The 12,933-nt window shown below is 40.8% G+C and overlaps 1 protein-coding gene and 1 non-coding gene across 2 annotated transcripts; both read left to right on the top strand.

Moving 5' to 3' along the window:
* Positions 1-191: 191 nt before the first annotated feature.
* Positions 192-273, top strand: trnas-cga (transfer RNA serine (anticodon CGA)). Its single transcript has one exon. It is a non-coding gene; the product is annotated as a tRNA-Ser (tRNA).
* Positions 274-1,348: 1,075 nt separating this feature from the next.
* gpr155b (G protein-coupled receptor 155b) lies at positions 1,349-9,420 on the top strand. Its single transcript, XM_070916478.1, has 19 exons — positions 1,349-1,506; positions 1,855-2,002; positions 2,186-2,315; positions 2,437-2,615; positions 2,793-2,945; positions 3,142-3,209; positions 3,431-3,602; positions 4,245-4,400; positions 4,587-4,670; positions 4,893-5,016; positions 5,140-5,224; positions 5,430-5,517; positions 5,750-5,969; positions 6,208-6,285; positions 6,764-6,918; positions 7,356-7,451; positions 7,537-7,601; positions 7,731-7,868; positions 8,808-9,420. Exons 1-19 carry the CDS (start codon positions 1,349-1,351, stop codon positions 9,418-9,420), a joined length of 2,910 nt encoding a protein of 969 aa, XP_070772579.1.
* The last annotated feature ends 3,513 nt before the right edge of the window (positions 9,421-12,933 follow it).

The following is a 12,933-nucleotide window of genomic DNA, read 5'->3' as shown; positions in this document are numbered from 1 at the left end:
ATCCAGTGAAATGTTCCCTGTTGTCCTGAAACTGAAGGATAATTATTTGCAGTATGATACTGAAAGGGATGAGTGTTTCCAGAAAACAAGCTCCTGGTTGTGAGTACAGATTAAAAAATAATGTCGACATGTAGTGAACCGTTATACAATTTCATGAATTGTTTATTTATTTAGGGAAGTATAGTGATGTAGCTGTGATGGCCGAGTGGTTAAGGCGTTGGACTCGAAATCCAATGGGGTTTCCCCGCGCAGGTTCAAATCCTGCTCACAGCGTTCCTCAGCTTTGGTTAATATGAATTAAATAAACAAGTGATCTTACTACTATGAAAGCTTGATATTGGATTCATCTCATCTCTCAAACTGTATGGAGACGCTCTTTGAATGACGTGAACGGTAAACCACGTTACATATGTTTGATATCCTTTGGTCTTCACACTGCGACTCTTATGCTGTTATAAAACACATAATGAGCTTTTGGGATCCAAAGATTAAATCATTCCCCATATCACATGAATGCAGCGCCACATTACACGCTTTTATCCAATCACAATTGGAGTTGGAAGCGTATCTCGGCGATGATTGGCCGAAACGTCTGTCAGCCATTTTTCAGGGCGTTGCCACTCTCGGCAGCTGTCAGATTCAGAAGCAGAGCTTCTCACACACAAACGGCAGAAACACGGGCTCGTTCAAACAAGCAAGACAGATGAACCTCGAACATTTCTGAGCAGAGGTGGTCCTCTAAGTAACAGAGGTAAGCACGTCATTTCTAAACAAGTCATTTCAAATAATATATCAGTGCCAGATGTTGAAGGTAAAGCTTACCGCGTCCTCCGATTTAACTGATGTTTTTAGCACGTACCAAGCTAGCTCTAAGGGTCACCTGGCAGTGACAATGGTGCTGTCATGTAAAGCAGTTAGCTTCGTAGGCTGTGGCAAAACATTGGTTTTAGTTTGCTACAGTGTCGTTAGGTTGTAGAAATCTCCTGTCACTGAATGATGCGGGTTGACTTGAATGTGCTAATTTAGCTAACGGTATGTTCAAGCACAGAGGCGCAAATAGGGATTCTTGGACCCTGAGAGACTGTTACTCAGCCAACAGCTCCTCCTTCACCTTATATATTAAAACAATCCGTCTTGGTTTCTTTTGAGTTCCCTCCAGCGGGAACACATTACGATTTGAGCTTTCGGTTACTCACTCTCACCCTCTGCTCTGTATCATTAGACTGTGTACTATTTCTATCTCTTACTCCTGCCACTGATCGCGTAGTTTCCATCCTTGCCTTCCTCCAGAGTGCTGATATACCCCAGCCTTCACCTGACCCCTCTGACCCCCATCCCAATCATCACCATGGAGACTGCCAACAACTACGTGCTGATCCACGGGAAGAACATATCCCATAATACCCTGGGGGGCTCTGCTGTGGTGCCCCACATGTCCATCGACAAGCTCTTCCCGGCTCTCCTTGAGTGCTTTGGCATCATATTGTGTGGCTACATAGCTGGCAGGTAGGGTTGTGCAAGAACAGTTACACACTTGTAAAGGATCCCTAGACAATTTGAATTGACGTTTTGGCGTTTTGAGCCCCAGTTTGCCAGAAAATGTTTAGTGAAGCTGTAATTGACCTCCTAAAACAGTATTGCCCCTCAGGTGGGAAATAAACAACAGCCCTCAATAAATCTTAAACTTAAATGTAGAGGGCAATTTTGTCTCCACTTCACGTTTACATGTATGCAGCCAGCCTGTTAAGGTTCTGCTGTCTTTGAGATACACTATGAAAATATGAAAATGACAAGTTAACACCCACTGTGGCTTTCATGTATGTTTATGGCTTTGTTTTCCATTCCTACCTGTAGGGCAGATATCATCACAGAAAGCCAGGCAAAGGGTTTGGGAAACTTTGTGTCTAAGTTTGCTCTTCCAGCTCTGCTCTTTAAAAACATGGTGTTGTTGGACTTTGGAGACGTCATCTGGGCGTTTCTCTGGAGTGTCCTGATCGCTAAGGTTGGTGTCTGTTCATCTGTGTGTGTGGTCACACCTTTTTTTATTTTATATCCTGGTAGTTTGAGAGGATTCTAGACAAGCACAGTCTGATTTTATTGAGTCCTTAGGAAGTCATCTGAGACAGTACTGTAAAAAATAACAAATAAACACAACCTGACTTTGATGCTCCCGTCCTGTTTTTAGGTGACAGTGTTTGTGCTGGTATGTGTGCTGACTCTGATGGTGGCCAGTCCAGACAACAGATACAGCAAGGCTGGCCTGTATGCCATCTTCGCTACACAGAGCAATGACTTCGCCTTAGGATACCCTATAGGTGAGACAGACTCAAAACACTAACACTGATGTATACTCCTCTTACAAATTGTCAGTGAAGAAATACTGTATTGACAGAGTATTCACCCCCCTCTCCCTCTTCTCTGTCTCTATATTTTTAGTTGAGGCTTTGTATCGGAGCACATATCCAGAGTACCTCCAGTACATCTATCTAGTTGCCCCAGTCTCCCTCATGCTCCTCAATCCAATCGGCTTCGCTCTTTGTGAGGTGCAGAAGTGGAGGCAGGCCAGCCATCCACAGCACAGCACTCTTACCATCGTGGGAGTTGTAGTCCTACAGGTATTGTATAAACAGGTGTTTTTAAGGTGAATAACAAACCATAGCAAGTGTAACACACCTTTACACCCTAAGAGGTTGCAATATTTTTTTAGTTTGGCAAAGTTAAAGAGAGACTTGAAGATCTTACCCACTGGGTTTTAGTTATTTTTTCTAACCCTCTTTCTGTCACATCTCCAGGTGTTGAAGAACCCAGTAGTATTCATGGTGATAGTAGGAATCATTGCCCACTTTGCCCTGGGCCAGCGGATCCCTGCCGTGCTATCAGAGTTCATAGACGGCCTGGCTAACTCTTTCGGAGGGGCGGCCTTGTTTTACCTTGGCCTCACTATGGTGAGTTTGGTTTTGTTCAGTCTTGTCGTCTTGTTTTAAGTTTGATTTAATTAAGCCTTACTGTACATTTAGCTTCATCGTATTTTGTTTAGATTTTCTACTGTAAATGTATGTTACTCAACTTTAATTTCAACAGCTTTGAGTCCTGCGTAAACATGAAGGATATCATCAAAGTAAAGTAATCTCTGTTTCTCAGGTCGGCCAGCTTCGAAAACTAACCAGAGACGCTGGAGTTGCCTTGATTCTCCTCATCACAGCCAAACTGTAAGCAGGACTGGAACTGTGTGTGTCTGTGTGTGTGTGTGAGTGATATCATGTGGGGGTGGACTTACAGTATACTGTATATTACTGTATATTTAAAAGTGTTTTACTATATTTAGGTATAGTACATGCACGAGAGGGGCAGCTTATTACAAACACCTAAATATAATGCAATGCAGCCTCACAAATAACCATAGATTAACTTTCTGTCTCTCTCTCTCCAGCCTGGTGATGCCGCTGGTCTGTAAAGACATGGTGGATATTCTGGATGTAGGAGTGAACAGCACAAGTGCCAACCACACTAGTTTATCTAACTTTGCTTTCCTATATGGAGTCTTTCCGACCGCACCTAGTGTGGCCATCTATGCTGGACACTATAACATGGAGCTAGAGGTGGTAAGTACCGTTGATGTAGTAATATTATGTAGTAATATTATGTTAAACAGACATTTAGGGACAGTTCAAGCACTCTTTGTGAACAAGGCGTCATTATGATGTGTCAAAATTACATGGCAAATCTTCTGGTCAGGTCATATGACAAGAATAAGCCATAAAACAGTCTGTCTCACACACACACACCATGAAAGCCATGAAAATTCAAATTTCCCGCTAGAAGTCTGCCATTTAACTGTGTCTGCAGTACTTTGAAACATTCAACCCCCACGCTATAGCACCTCCCAGTTCCATTCTTCTACTCCAGCTACATTTAGTAGTAAATGATTAAGATTTTATGTGTTATTTAGAATTATTTAAGGATAAGAAGCACTATCCACATGGACATCAGAACCCTCTTGTTTTTTAAAGTGTTTGGTGTGTTGGAATGAGCTGAGGAAAGTTTGAAAGTCTGAATTGTGTCAGAGCAAGTAGAAACAAAAGCTAGCGTTGCTTGCTAATTGCTGACTAATATTCATGTCTACTTAAACCTAACTGCATTAGCTGTATTTTAATATTTATTGTTAGATTCTTATTGATCTTAAAAAGTGCCAGATACAATTTTATATCCTCTGAAGGTGATTATTTTCTCTGTCCTTTCTTTAGGTAACATCAGGGATGGTCATCAGTACATTTCTGTCTGCACCCATCATGTATGTGTCGGCCTGGTTATTAACAATCCCTCTAATGGACCCGACCCCCCTGGTTACAGAACTTGAAAACGTCAGCTTCAACATCAGCATTGTCAGCCTTGTAGCACTGGTAAGTGTGTATATCTTGGAGTAAGACCAATGTTTTTAAAGTCAACTATTTTCCAGACTCCATTAGTTACATGTAAGCAGTAATTAGAGCTTTTAAGGACAGGAAGTTGTTACTGACAGATAAAAAAACGTGATGTAATAAAATGCAGTAATAAAAACGTTATAATATGTCTGTTTCTTCTCTCAGGTGTGGACCATAATGGTGATGTTGCTAAGCAGGAAATTTAACAGACTTCCTCACCTCTTTGCCTTAAATCTTTTCCTGGCTCAGGTCAGTCTCCAGTCACAACTCAACTGATTTAACGCGTAGAACAGCGCATTCATTTAGTGTGTGTAGTGTTGTAGAGCATGTGCTTCACCAGTGATGTTTTGTTATAGCGATATTTGGAGGTCATTTGGGTGTTTTGTCTCTGTTCTTTTATCCAGGAAGTGTTACTTGAGCACATGGGCTCTCCTATTCTGCCTTAACATACTGTATTGTACTCTACTCTAGTTTTTGGTGTGTGTCAGTATGATCCTGTGGAACTTCTTGGTGAAACAAGAGGATAATCTCATTGGCAAAATTCTCACCTTCACTCTGCTCTATGGGTCTCTGTACAGCACCTACATTTGGACAGGTAAGTGTTTATATTTGTGAGCGGTTAAGAACGCTTCAGTTTCCGTCAACTACACTATATTTGAATCGATAATAAAATGAATTGTGTTTAGTGTGTACACAAGCATTTTGTTCTATTTTTCAGGTTTAATCCCTCTCTGTCTGGCTCTGACTAACAAAGATGATCTGCTGAGACTCCGACCAGGAGTATTCATGATTTTGGGTTGGGGGTAGGTCTGCACACCCAAACGCAACAGGACCTTCTCTCAAACCTTTAAAATCTTTGTTGTTTTAATAATAACACTGTTACAAAGCAACGGATGCATCCAAAATCTGTTTAAAACAAAAATGTACTTTGCCATAGTTTTACACATGAAAACTGTATGAACAACATTGTATGTGTGTGTGTGTGTGTGTGTGTGTGTGTGTGTGTAGGGTTCCCTTCCTGATAGTCGGGGGTCTTCTGATATCAGGAGAGAGGACTGATACCATAGACTCTGCCTTCTTCTATGGCAGAGCTCAGGTGAGAAAAACACCTGCTACAATTCTGCATTACACTGTTTTTCACTCTTGACCTGTTTGTCTGTCTTCTCTCTTTTCTCTGCTTTGCTTGAATCTGTTTCTTTCCTATTTAAATCTGTCAAGGAGATCTCTACTGTTACTGTTATTATTCAAATTTTATATAAATCTTAGAATAAACTCAAAATTAAGTAGTCCAGGAAGTTTTTTTCATACTCTGTTCTCTGTTCCTCCAGATAATCAGCACAGCAGTGGTGCTTGCAGTCAGCCTGGTGCTCGGGGCAATATCTCTGATGGCTCTCAGCCAGGGAAACAGGGAGCAGAGAGGCTACCAGGCCCTGAACAGAGCTGCTGTAACAAGCATCAATGATGAGCTGAGGACCCCTGGTGGCCGGGAGGATTCACAACAACAACAGCCACAGATGGCAAATTCATCTGCCTGCAGCATCAACTCAGGTAGCTCTGCTCTGTGCTAATACCTTTGGTTTATTCTGAGCCCTCTGTCTGTTGGTGAATTTAGGTTTCTGAGACACATTTTCCTGAATAGAGCAAACATTTAATTAAGTAAGTAAGTAATCTTTGTTAAAGTGGTGTAAAATATAAGCACAGTTAAAATGAGTCCATAATTTTAACCTATCAATACTCACCGGATGATCTACAGTAAATATTTCTGCTGTTTCTGTTGTGTTGCCAGACCTCCACAGTTTGTCTCCTCTCCAGACCTTACCTGACATGATAGCCAGCACACAGAGGGAGCACACAAACAGCACAGGTAACAAACATAATTGTCATCATTAATTTTGCGTCTATTAAATTTAATTATGCCATATATATATTCCACATTTTATTAATTTAATTCAGTTCCAAAAATAAGATAGAAAAGAGTATGTTTCGGTTCTCTGTTTTATATGAATGATGAAACAGAAAGAGGGGAAACAGAAGGAGATTTATGTGTTTATGTGCATGTTGTGAGTTGAATTAGGACCTGCTATCTGCCAGTAACGTTTCTAATTCAAGCCAAACCAACACAGAAACCGAAACAAGACACCAGCATCAGTCTGTCTAATAAAATAGAGAATTGAGATTCATTTTACTTCAAAATTGGCACACTCCTATTTACTATGAGTACTAGGGTGTTAGGACATTTACTTTAGTCAAGAAAAGAAAATGTCAAATGTTTCAAAGAGTGATGAAAACTATGCAGTAATGTAAAGCAGCATGAAAATATCAGTTGTGTCTTTCCTCTCCAGGCCACAGTGGGGCGCTGTGTGACGAGCAGCAGCAGGGTGCTTCCTCCTCTGAGCAGCCGCTGGACCTGCCGCCACCTGGGCTTCAAACCACCGATGATAAACAGACAGTCAGACACGTTCTGCTCTGTCTGCTGCTCATCGTCAGCCTGCTAGCGGTGAGAATAAAATACTCATTAAGTGTGATGGAGGGTTGCGTAACACGTAGCACAGCCAATATTTTATATAAAGGTATCCAGAAAAATATTAAACATTGCCAGATGATCTTGCTTTGAGAAAATGAAATGTCACAACATTTGTGGTCCAAAAAATGGTCTGCCACAATCTCAGTCTTCTGTGCAAATGCACTGGTAATACTTGACATTTTGTTTTTTTCTGTAAGTGATGAAATTAGACAATATTGGTATTATTAGTATTATTATTATTATAGACAAAAACAATCAATGCTTAGGTGAGTTGAGCTGACCACACTCCACCATACAGATTGATATAATAATACGCTTTAATGTAATTTGACTTGTATAAACTCGATACAGGAAGCTGAGGTGTGAACTATAAAGATAAATGTCCTGATGTCTGATGTCTCTGTATGTAGAACCTGTCCAGCTGTCTGTGGTGGTTGTTCAACAAAGATCCAGGAAGACTTTACCTTGAACTACAGTTCTTCTGTGCCGTGGCAAACTATGGACAGGTACCACTGTGCGTTGTGTGTACATTAAATGTGTTTAACTATAACTGCAACTGTAAATACGTAATTGACGTTGTCTTTGTCCCAGGGTTTCCTGTCCTTTGGGATCTTTGGTCTGGACAGACACCTCATCATCCTGCCTTTTAAAAAGAGGTGAGCTGCAGCTTCTACGCGATCGGCAGATTGTCCGTCTGACTTGTTCATCATGGTTTCTAAGTTCTGTTGAGATCAAATAATCAAATCAGACACACAGAACCAGAGTAATGTTTGTGTCTGTGTCAGGTTTCTCGGGCTGTGGCAGGGCAGGGACAGCGAGGATTTGAGTCCCTCAGGTGTACCAGAGGAGGTCAGACTCACCTGTACCCAGTTTGTCCGCTACCACAAAGACCAGTGTGTACAAGACATAGTGCACACACGCAGGTACGAATACTGGTTGGTGTGCGTTTTGTCTTCTCTTTGTGAAGAGGATCAAATTCCCTCCATGTCTTCTGCTTGTTGCATGAATTGTTTTCTGTTAGAGGGGAAAAGTAAATAACCGTGGAGATTTTGTTCCGTTTTGGATCTGAGTTGCTCAGCTGTGAATTCTGACCCTGTTAATTTCCACATTATTACTGTTGTGTTATTTAGTTTCCCTTTGATTCTTCAATGATTTTTCTCTGCATCCTCTTTGCATGTTATCTATCTGTTGTTGGTTCTCTTTCCACCAAGTAGTTATTTTTCATAAAACAAAGTCAAGTTGAACCATTAGACATTTCTACTGTATGTTGTGTCTTTTAAGTTTCACCATGATTTGCAGTACGAGCTTAATTTTGCGGATATAAATAATAAAATAGGAGAAGCATTAGCTGTGACTGCTGCTACTGTCAGGCAGCTATTGGAAATTTCTGTTATTACTGTTGTTAATGTTACTATAACCTGCATAACACTGAAAAGGTCAAAACATTAATGAAACAAGTCTAATTCTAAAGAACAAAAAGGAAAAAAGAGCAACGTTAGCACAACTAACTCACATTGTGTGTCCCTTGTTTATTTTTAAGCAATGTGAAGTCTAAAACTATGTTTTAGATGTTGAATAAGTAATGGAGCCACTCTACTTACTAAAACAAAAACTCTGCTTACTAAAACACGTTGTTTCTTGGGCGCTTTTCTTTTATTTCATTTTAACACATAAAATTCTTTCCACTCTTCCTTTCTCCTCTTTTAATGTCCTTTCCTTTGCTTCCCGTCATATTTCCTTTCTTCCTCCCTGCTTCCCTTTGCCTGCCCTTTCCCCCTTTCCTGTCTTCTCTATCACCCCCTAGTGGCTCAGGGGAGAGTGTGAGCGCTTCGACAGGTGAATCCTTCCTCTGATAATGACAGGTTTGGAGGAGGAGGAGGAGGAGGAGGACTGGAGGAGGAGGCTTTGAGACATTCTCCCTCCCATCAGCCCCAGTACCTACACCCGCATCAGGATCCTCAGGAGCAACTAAACCACGAGCCGCAGAATCTGCACCAGATTCACCAAACTCACAATCCAGCTGAACCATTCGGCCAATGTTTGCTTTCATCCGGGTTTGAGCCTGAGAATGAACACCTTTCACATATTTCCAACTCTGATATCCCAGAGGAGCAGATTTCCCAGCTCCAGTCTAACCAAGCTCATGACCCAGCTAACCCTCACCACCTACACCAGCATGATCTTCATCCCCAGTCCCATTTTGAAAGTGTGTTTCGGGGCAGTGACCTGGTGGGCTGGCTGGTTGAGCGGGGCCTGTGCGCTGGGCGAGCCGAGGCCCAACTGTATGGCGTTCGACTTCAGCAGGGAGGAGTGTTAGATCACCTGACGGGTCGGCACAGCTTCAGGGATAAACTCACCCTGCTGTACCACTTCACACAGGGGGGAGAGAGGGAGAGAGAGGAGGGATGGTGGCAGAACACACGAGAGGAAGATGAGACAGAAAAGGAGGAGGTACCGAGCGGCAAGAGTGGCTGAGTGCCAAAGTGGAAGTGCCTTATGGTGCAGCTTTTCCAACGACTACTAGATGCTGGCTCTGGAAAGTCTAATTGTAACAGACCCACAAGTTTTCTATAGAAATAATTACCTAATTTCACCTCTTGCAATGTGTGTGTCAGTGGCAATTTTGAACAATTTGTTCCATGATGTAGGTGTATTTGTGGTGGTTGCTGTTTGATTGTCCAAGGGGTTGTGGTTGAGGATATAGTTAGAAAGAATAAGAGGAGAAAGAAGAAGGAAGACACGCCCCCTGCTGGTACTTCACCTCTCCTGGCTCTGGACCAAGTCTTCTTGACTCCTTTTTAAAAAAAACTTTTTGTTAAATTCGTTTTCACGGCTCTGAACTGAGCTGGCTTTGATCATAGTTCTTTTTTATTTTAGTCACCTTGAAATGTGAAAAGAGATTTTTCTTCTTTTCCTGTTTTTTTTCTTTTCTTCGAGCCAGTGAACTTCTTAATGAAGTTTCACGATTTTCAATTTGTGAAGGACACATTTGTTTTAAGTTGTCATTCTTCAGCCTGTCGTCCTCAAATATCATATTATTTATGTGACATTTTCGTACAAGCGGTGGGAAGACAATAAGAACAGACCTCTAAACTGACAGTACCTTATGTTTGCTCTTAGCCAATGAGCTGCAGGGCTGCTCACTGAAAGCCAATGGCTGCTCGTTCTGTTTTATGTTGTCATGTTTTCTTTCTGACATGACATCATCTCAAATCTGCCTGTTATTTCAGTATTTGATATTTTGCACGTTGTGTCTTTTAACTACTGACTCATGCATGACTCGGAGCAGCACAGACTTCTGCTCAGCACTGAACCTTTTGCACTGACTGAATAATAACATTCTTCAAGTTTTTCAAATTATGCAACTCACTGGATATTTGTCTTGTGATGATGCTGCGGAAGATGTTTGTTATCTTTGCATTGTGTCATTTTGTTGCCACTGTCAGTTTGAAGTATTTGTTTGGGACTGATTGTGGTCACGTCACTAAATATATTCATTCAGCCGGGGCGGAAAATTAGCAGATGCCTTTCCAGCTAAATCTGGCACAGGCTTGAGAGTTCAGCCCAGGCCAAGCATGAACTCAAGTTATTTCTTTGCTACTGAGATTTTTGGATAAGTGATCCCAAATAAACTCCTCAAATTAATTTTCTTAAAACCTCAAGAACACAAAAGTGTGTAGTTAAAGTAGCTTATATTGTACACAAAGGTTTATAAGTCTAGGCTGTAAGTCAGAACCACTACTGAACTGTTTACAGACTGTTTGGCTCCCACTGAGCGACTGGCAGCACTAACTACACTACTGGCTAGATTTCTATTAAACATAAAGTCATTGTTCTCTGAGCATCTATGTGCATATACTGTGTGTTTATCTTGGTGTCTTCTGCCAACTGACACCACATTGAAGTTCATGCAATTCACATCAGGTCCTTGTGTTTACTGAGTTGTTAAAATGAGTTGAGTGCCTGCCAATGTGAAGGTGCGTGTGTGTGCATGAACAAAAAATGTCTCAGAGTTTCTGTGTGTGTAAGTGTAGGAACGTACCGAGAGATTTTAATGAGGTGTGACTGCGTGTCGATGTTTTGTTTCATGTGTTTTTCTGTAAGTCAATCAGGGTCAATGAGAAAGGCACAAATAAACTACTGTTTGCATCCAAAATCCCACATGTTTCACGTTGTATAATTCAAAACAGAAAGACGCAACAATAAACAGACATTACAGACTGGATTACATTTTTACACACGAAACCTGCATTCTGCAGTGCATGTCGGATTTAAAGAAGATCTTGTCTCCCCTGAGCAGACTGGAGTAGTTTTTTTCTTTAACTTTTTTTTGGTCAAAGAAGAGGAGAACAAACATCTCTCATCCGTGAACCTTTACAAAGGTTCACTTAAAGCAACACTGTCATGAACAAAAAACATTTCTTTACTTGCCACGCTGTATTCATAAGACTGTGCTGACTTGAATGTATGCTGTCTGAAAGTGAACAGCAGATGAAAACAGGATATTTGGCACATTCACGACACAAAACATTGGAACCACCAAACTCACAGAGCGACGATGTTTTCACTGTTTGTGATAAAAATGTGACTCCACTCTGTAACTCCTGAACTTCGCAATGCTGTCAGGCTACAATATAAGATTTGATATCCAAAAATACTAAATCTACATTTTACAAAATATCCTCTTGAGATCAGGTCAATCATGAAACACCTCTGAAATAAACAGCACAACGTTGCTCTCTATGCTTATGTTTTTTGAAAATTTAAGACTATTCTCTACAGACTCTCTGCTCTGCTAAATACTGATTAAAAAATAAATAGTATATTTCCAAACTTAAACAGTAAATCAGTTACATTGACAGCAACACACATAAAGTGCAACACCACACTTAAAGGCCTCATATTCACACGAGCACAAGATGTGATCTTCTCACGACTGTCTCCAAATGAAATATTATTAAAGAGTAACTTCCTACCAGGCTGGAAAACTGTGTTTTTCCTTTTGGAAGATGAAAGGATCAAGCCTCAATGGATGCTAACTTCCACTGGCTTTACAAATACATCCAAACAGTATCTACACATGAATGATCTGCTTCTGAATACACTTTAAAGGCCCTCAGATGATGTCAAGGTGCTCGCATCTGTTGACCTGCACAGAAGCCGACAGTACAAAAAAAACGTGTTGTGCTTGGCGGCTACAAGGTGATAATGTGTGTGTAACTATAAATGTGGTGTAGTGCAGGCTCAGCGAAGCCCTCACTTGGTAAAGGTTAAAGAGTAACTGCTGGTAATAATCATTAGGAAAATGTGTTATGTAACAGTTTAACGTACAAAACTCTCTGACTAGAGGAGGGTACATTTATATTTTAGCACAGTTCAGTGAGCTGCTAACTCATGTCAGTTCAGAAAAGCACCAGATTACAGTGTGCTGGTGTTCAAACACATTCAGTCTTCTCTATGTTGAACCCATCACGAGAAGATCACACCTGATCTGTGAATGCAGCCACAGATACATTAAGACACATTTGCAAGTGCTTCAGGAAAAGGCAGACACACTCAATCTTTTTCCCCATGCAATTCCTGGAACCGTAATGTCTGCAAACTGAGTTACTGAGTAAACATGTGTGAAGAAATGAACATTATTGTCTGACAATCCACAGCAGACTCTAAAATCAACAAAGAACAAAAGGAAGAAAAAGTTTTGGGCTTTGGGTTTGTGAGGTCATCCAGTTTGTTTAAGCCTGAACAGATTTTTCAGGTTTAAGTGAGTGTAATTCAAAAAAGAATCTAAATTGCCAATTTTTAAAATAATAATCTCATGTCAAGACGTGGTTTAATTCATTTTAAAGTTGCTTTTAAAGTCTTTTCCCTAGTACATGAACTACTGAGCACTTTATTTTATTGTAAATCCAAATCTTTTTAGGACTCATCCCAAACAATTTCCCTACAACTTTAGCTCTGTGTATTAACATTAAGAGATCTTTGGGA

This window comes from Enoplosus armatus, chromosome 12 (genome assembly GCF_043641665.1).
Source record: "Enoplosus armatus isolate fEnoArm2 chromosome 12, fEnoArm2.hap1, whole genome shotgun sequence".
In the NCBI taxonomy this organism is placed as follows: domain Eukaryota; kingdom Metazoa; phylum Chordata; class Actinopteri; order Centrarchiformes; family Enoplosidae; genus Enoplosus; species Enoplosus armatus.
This window is presented reverse-complemented; position numbering and strand designations above follow the sequence as displayed.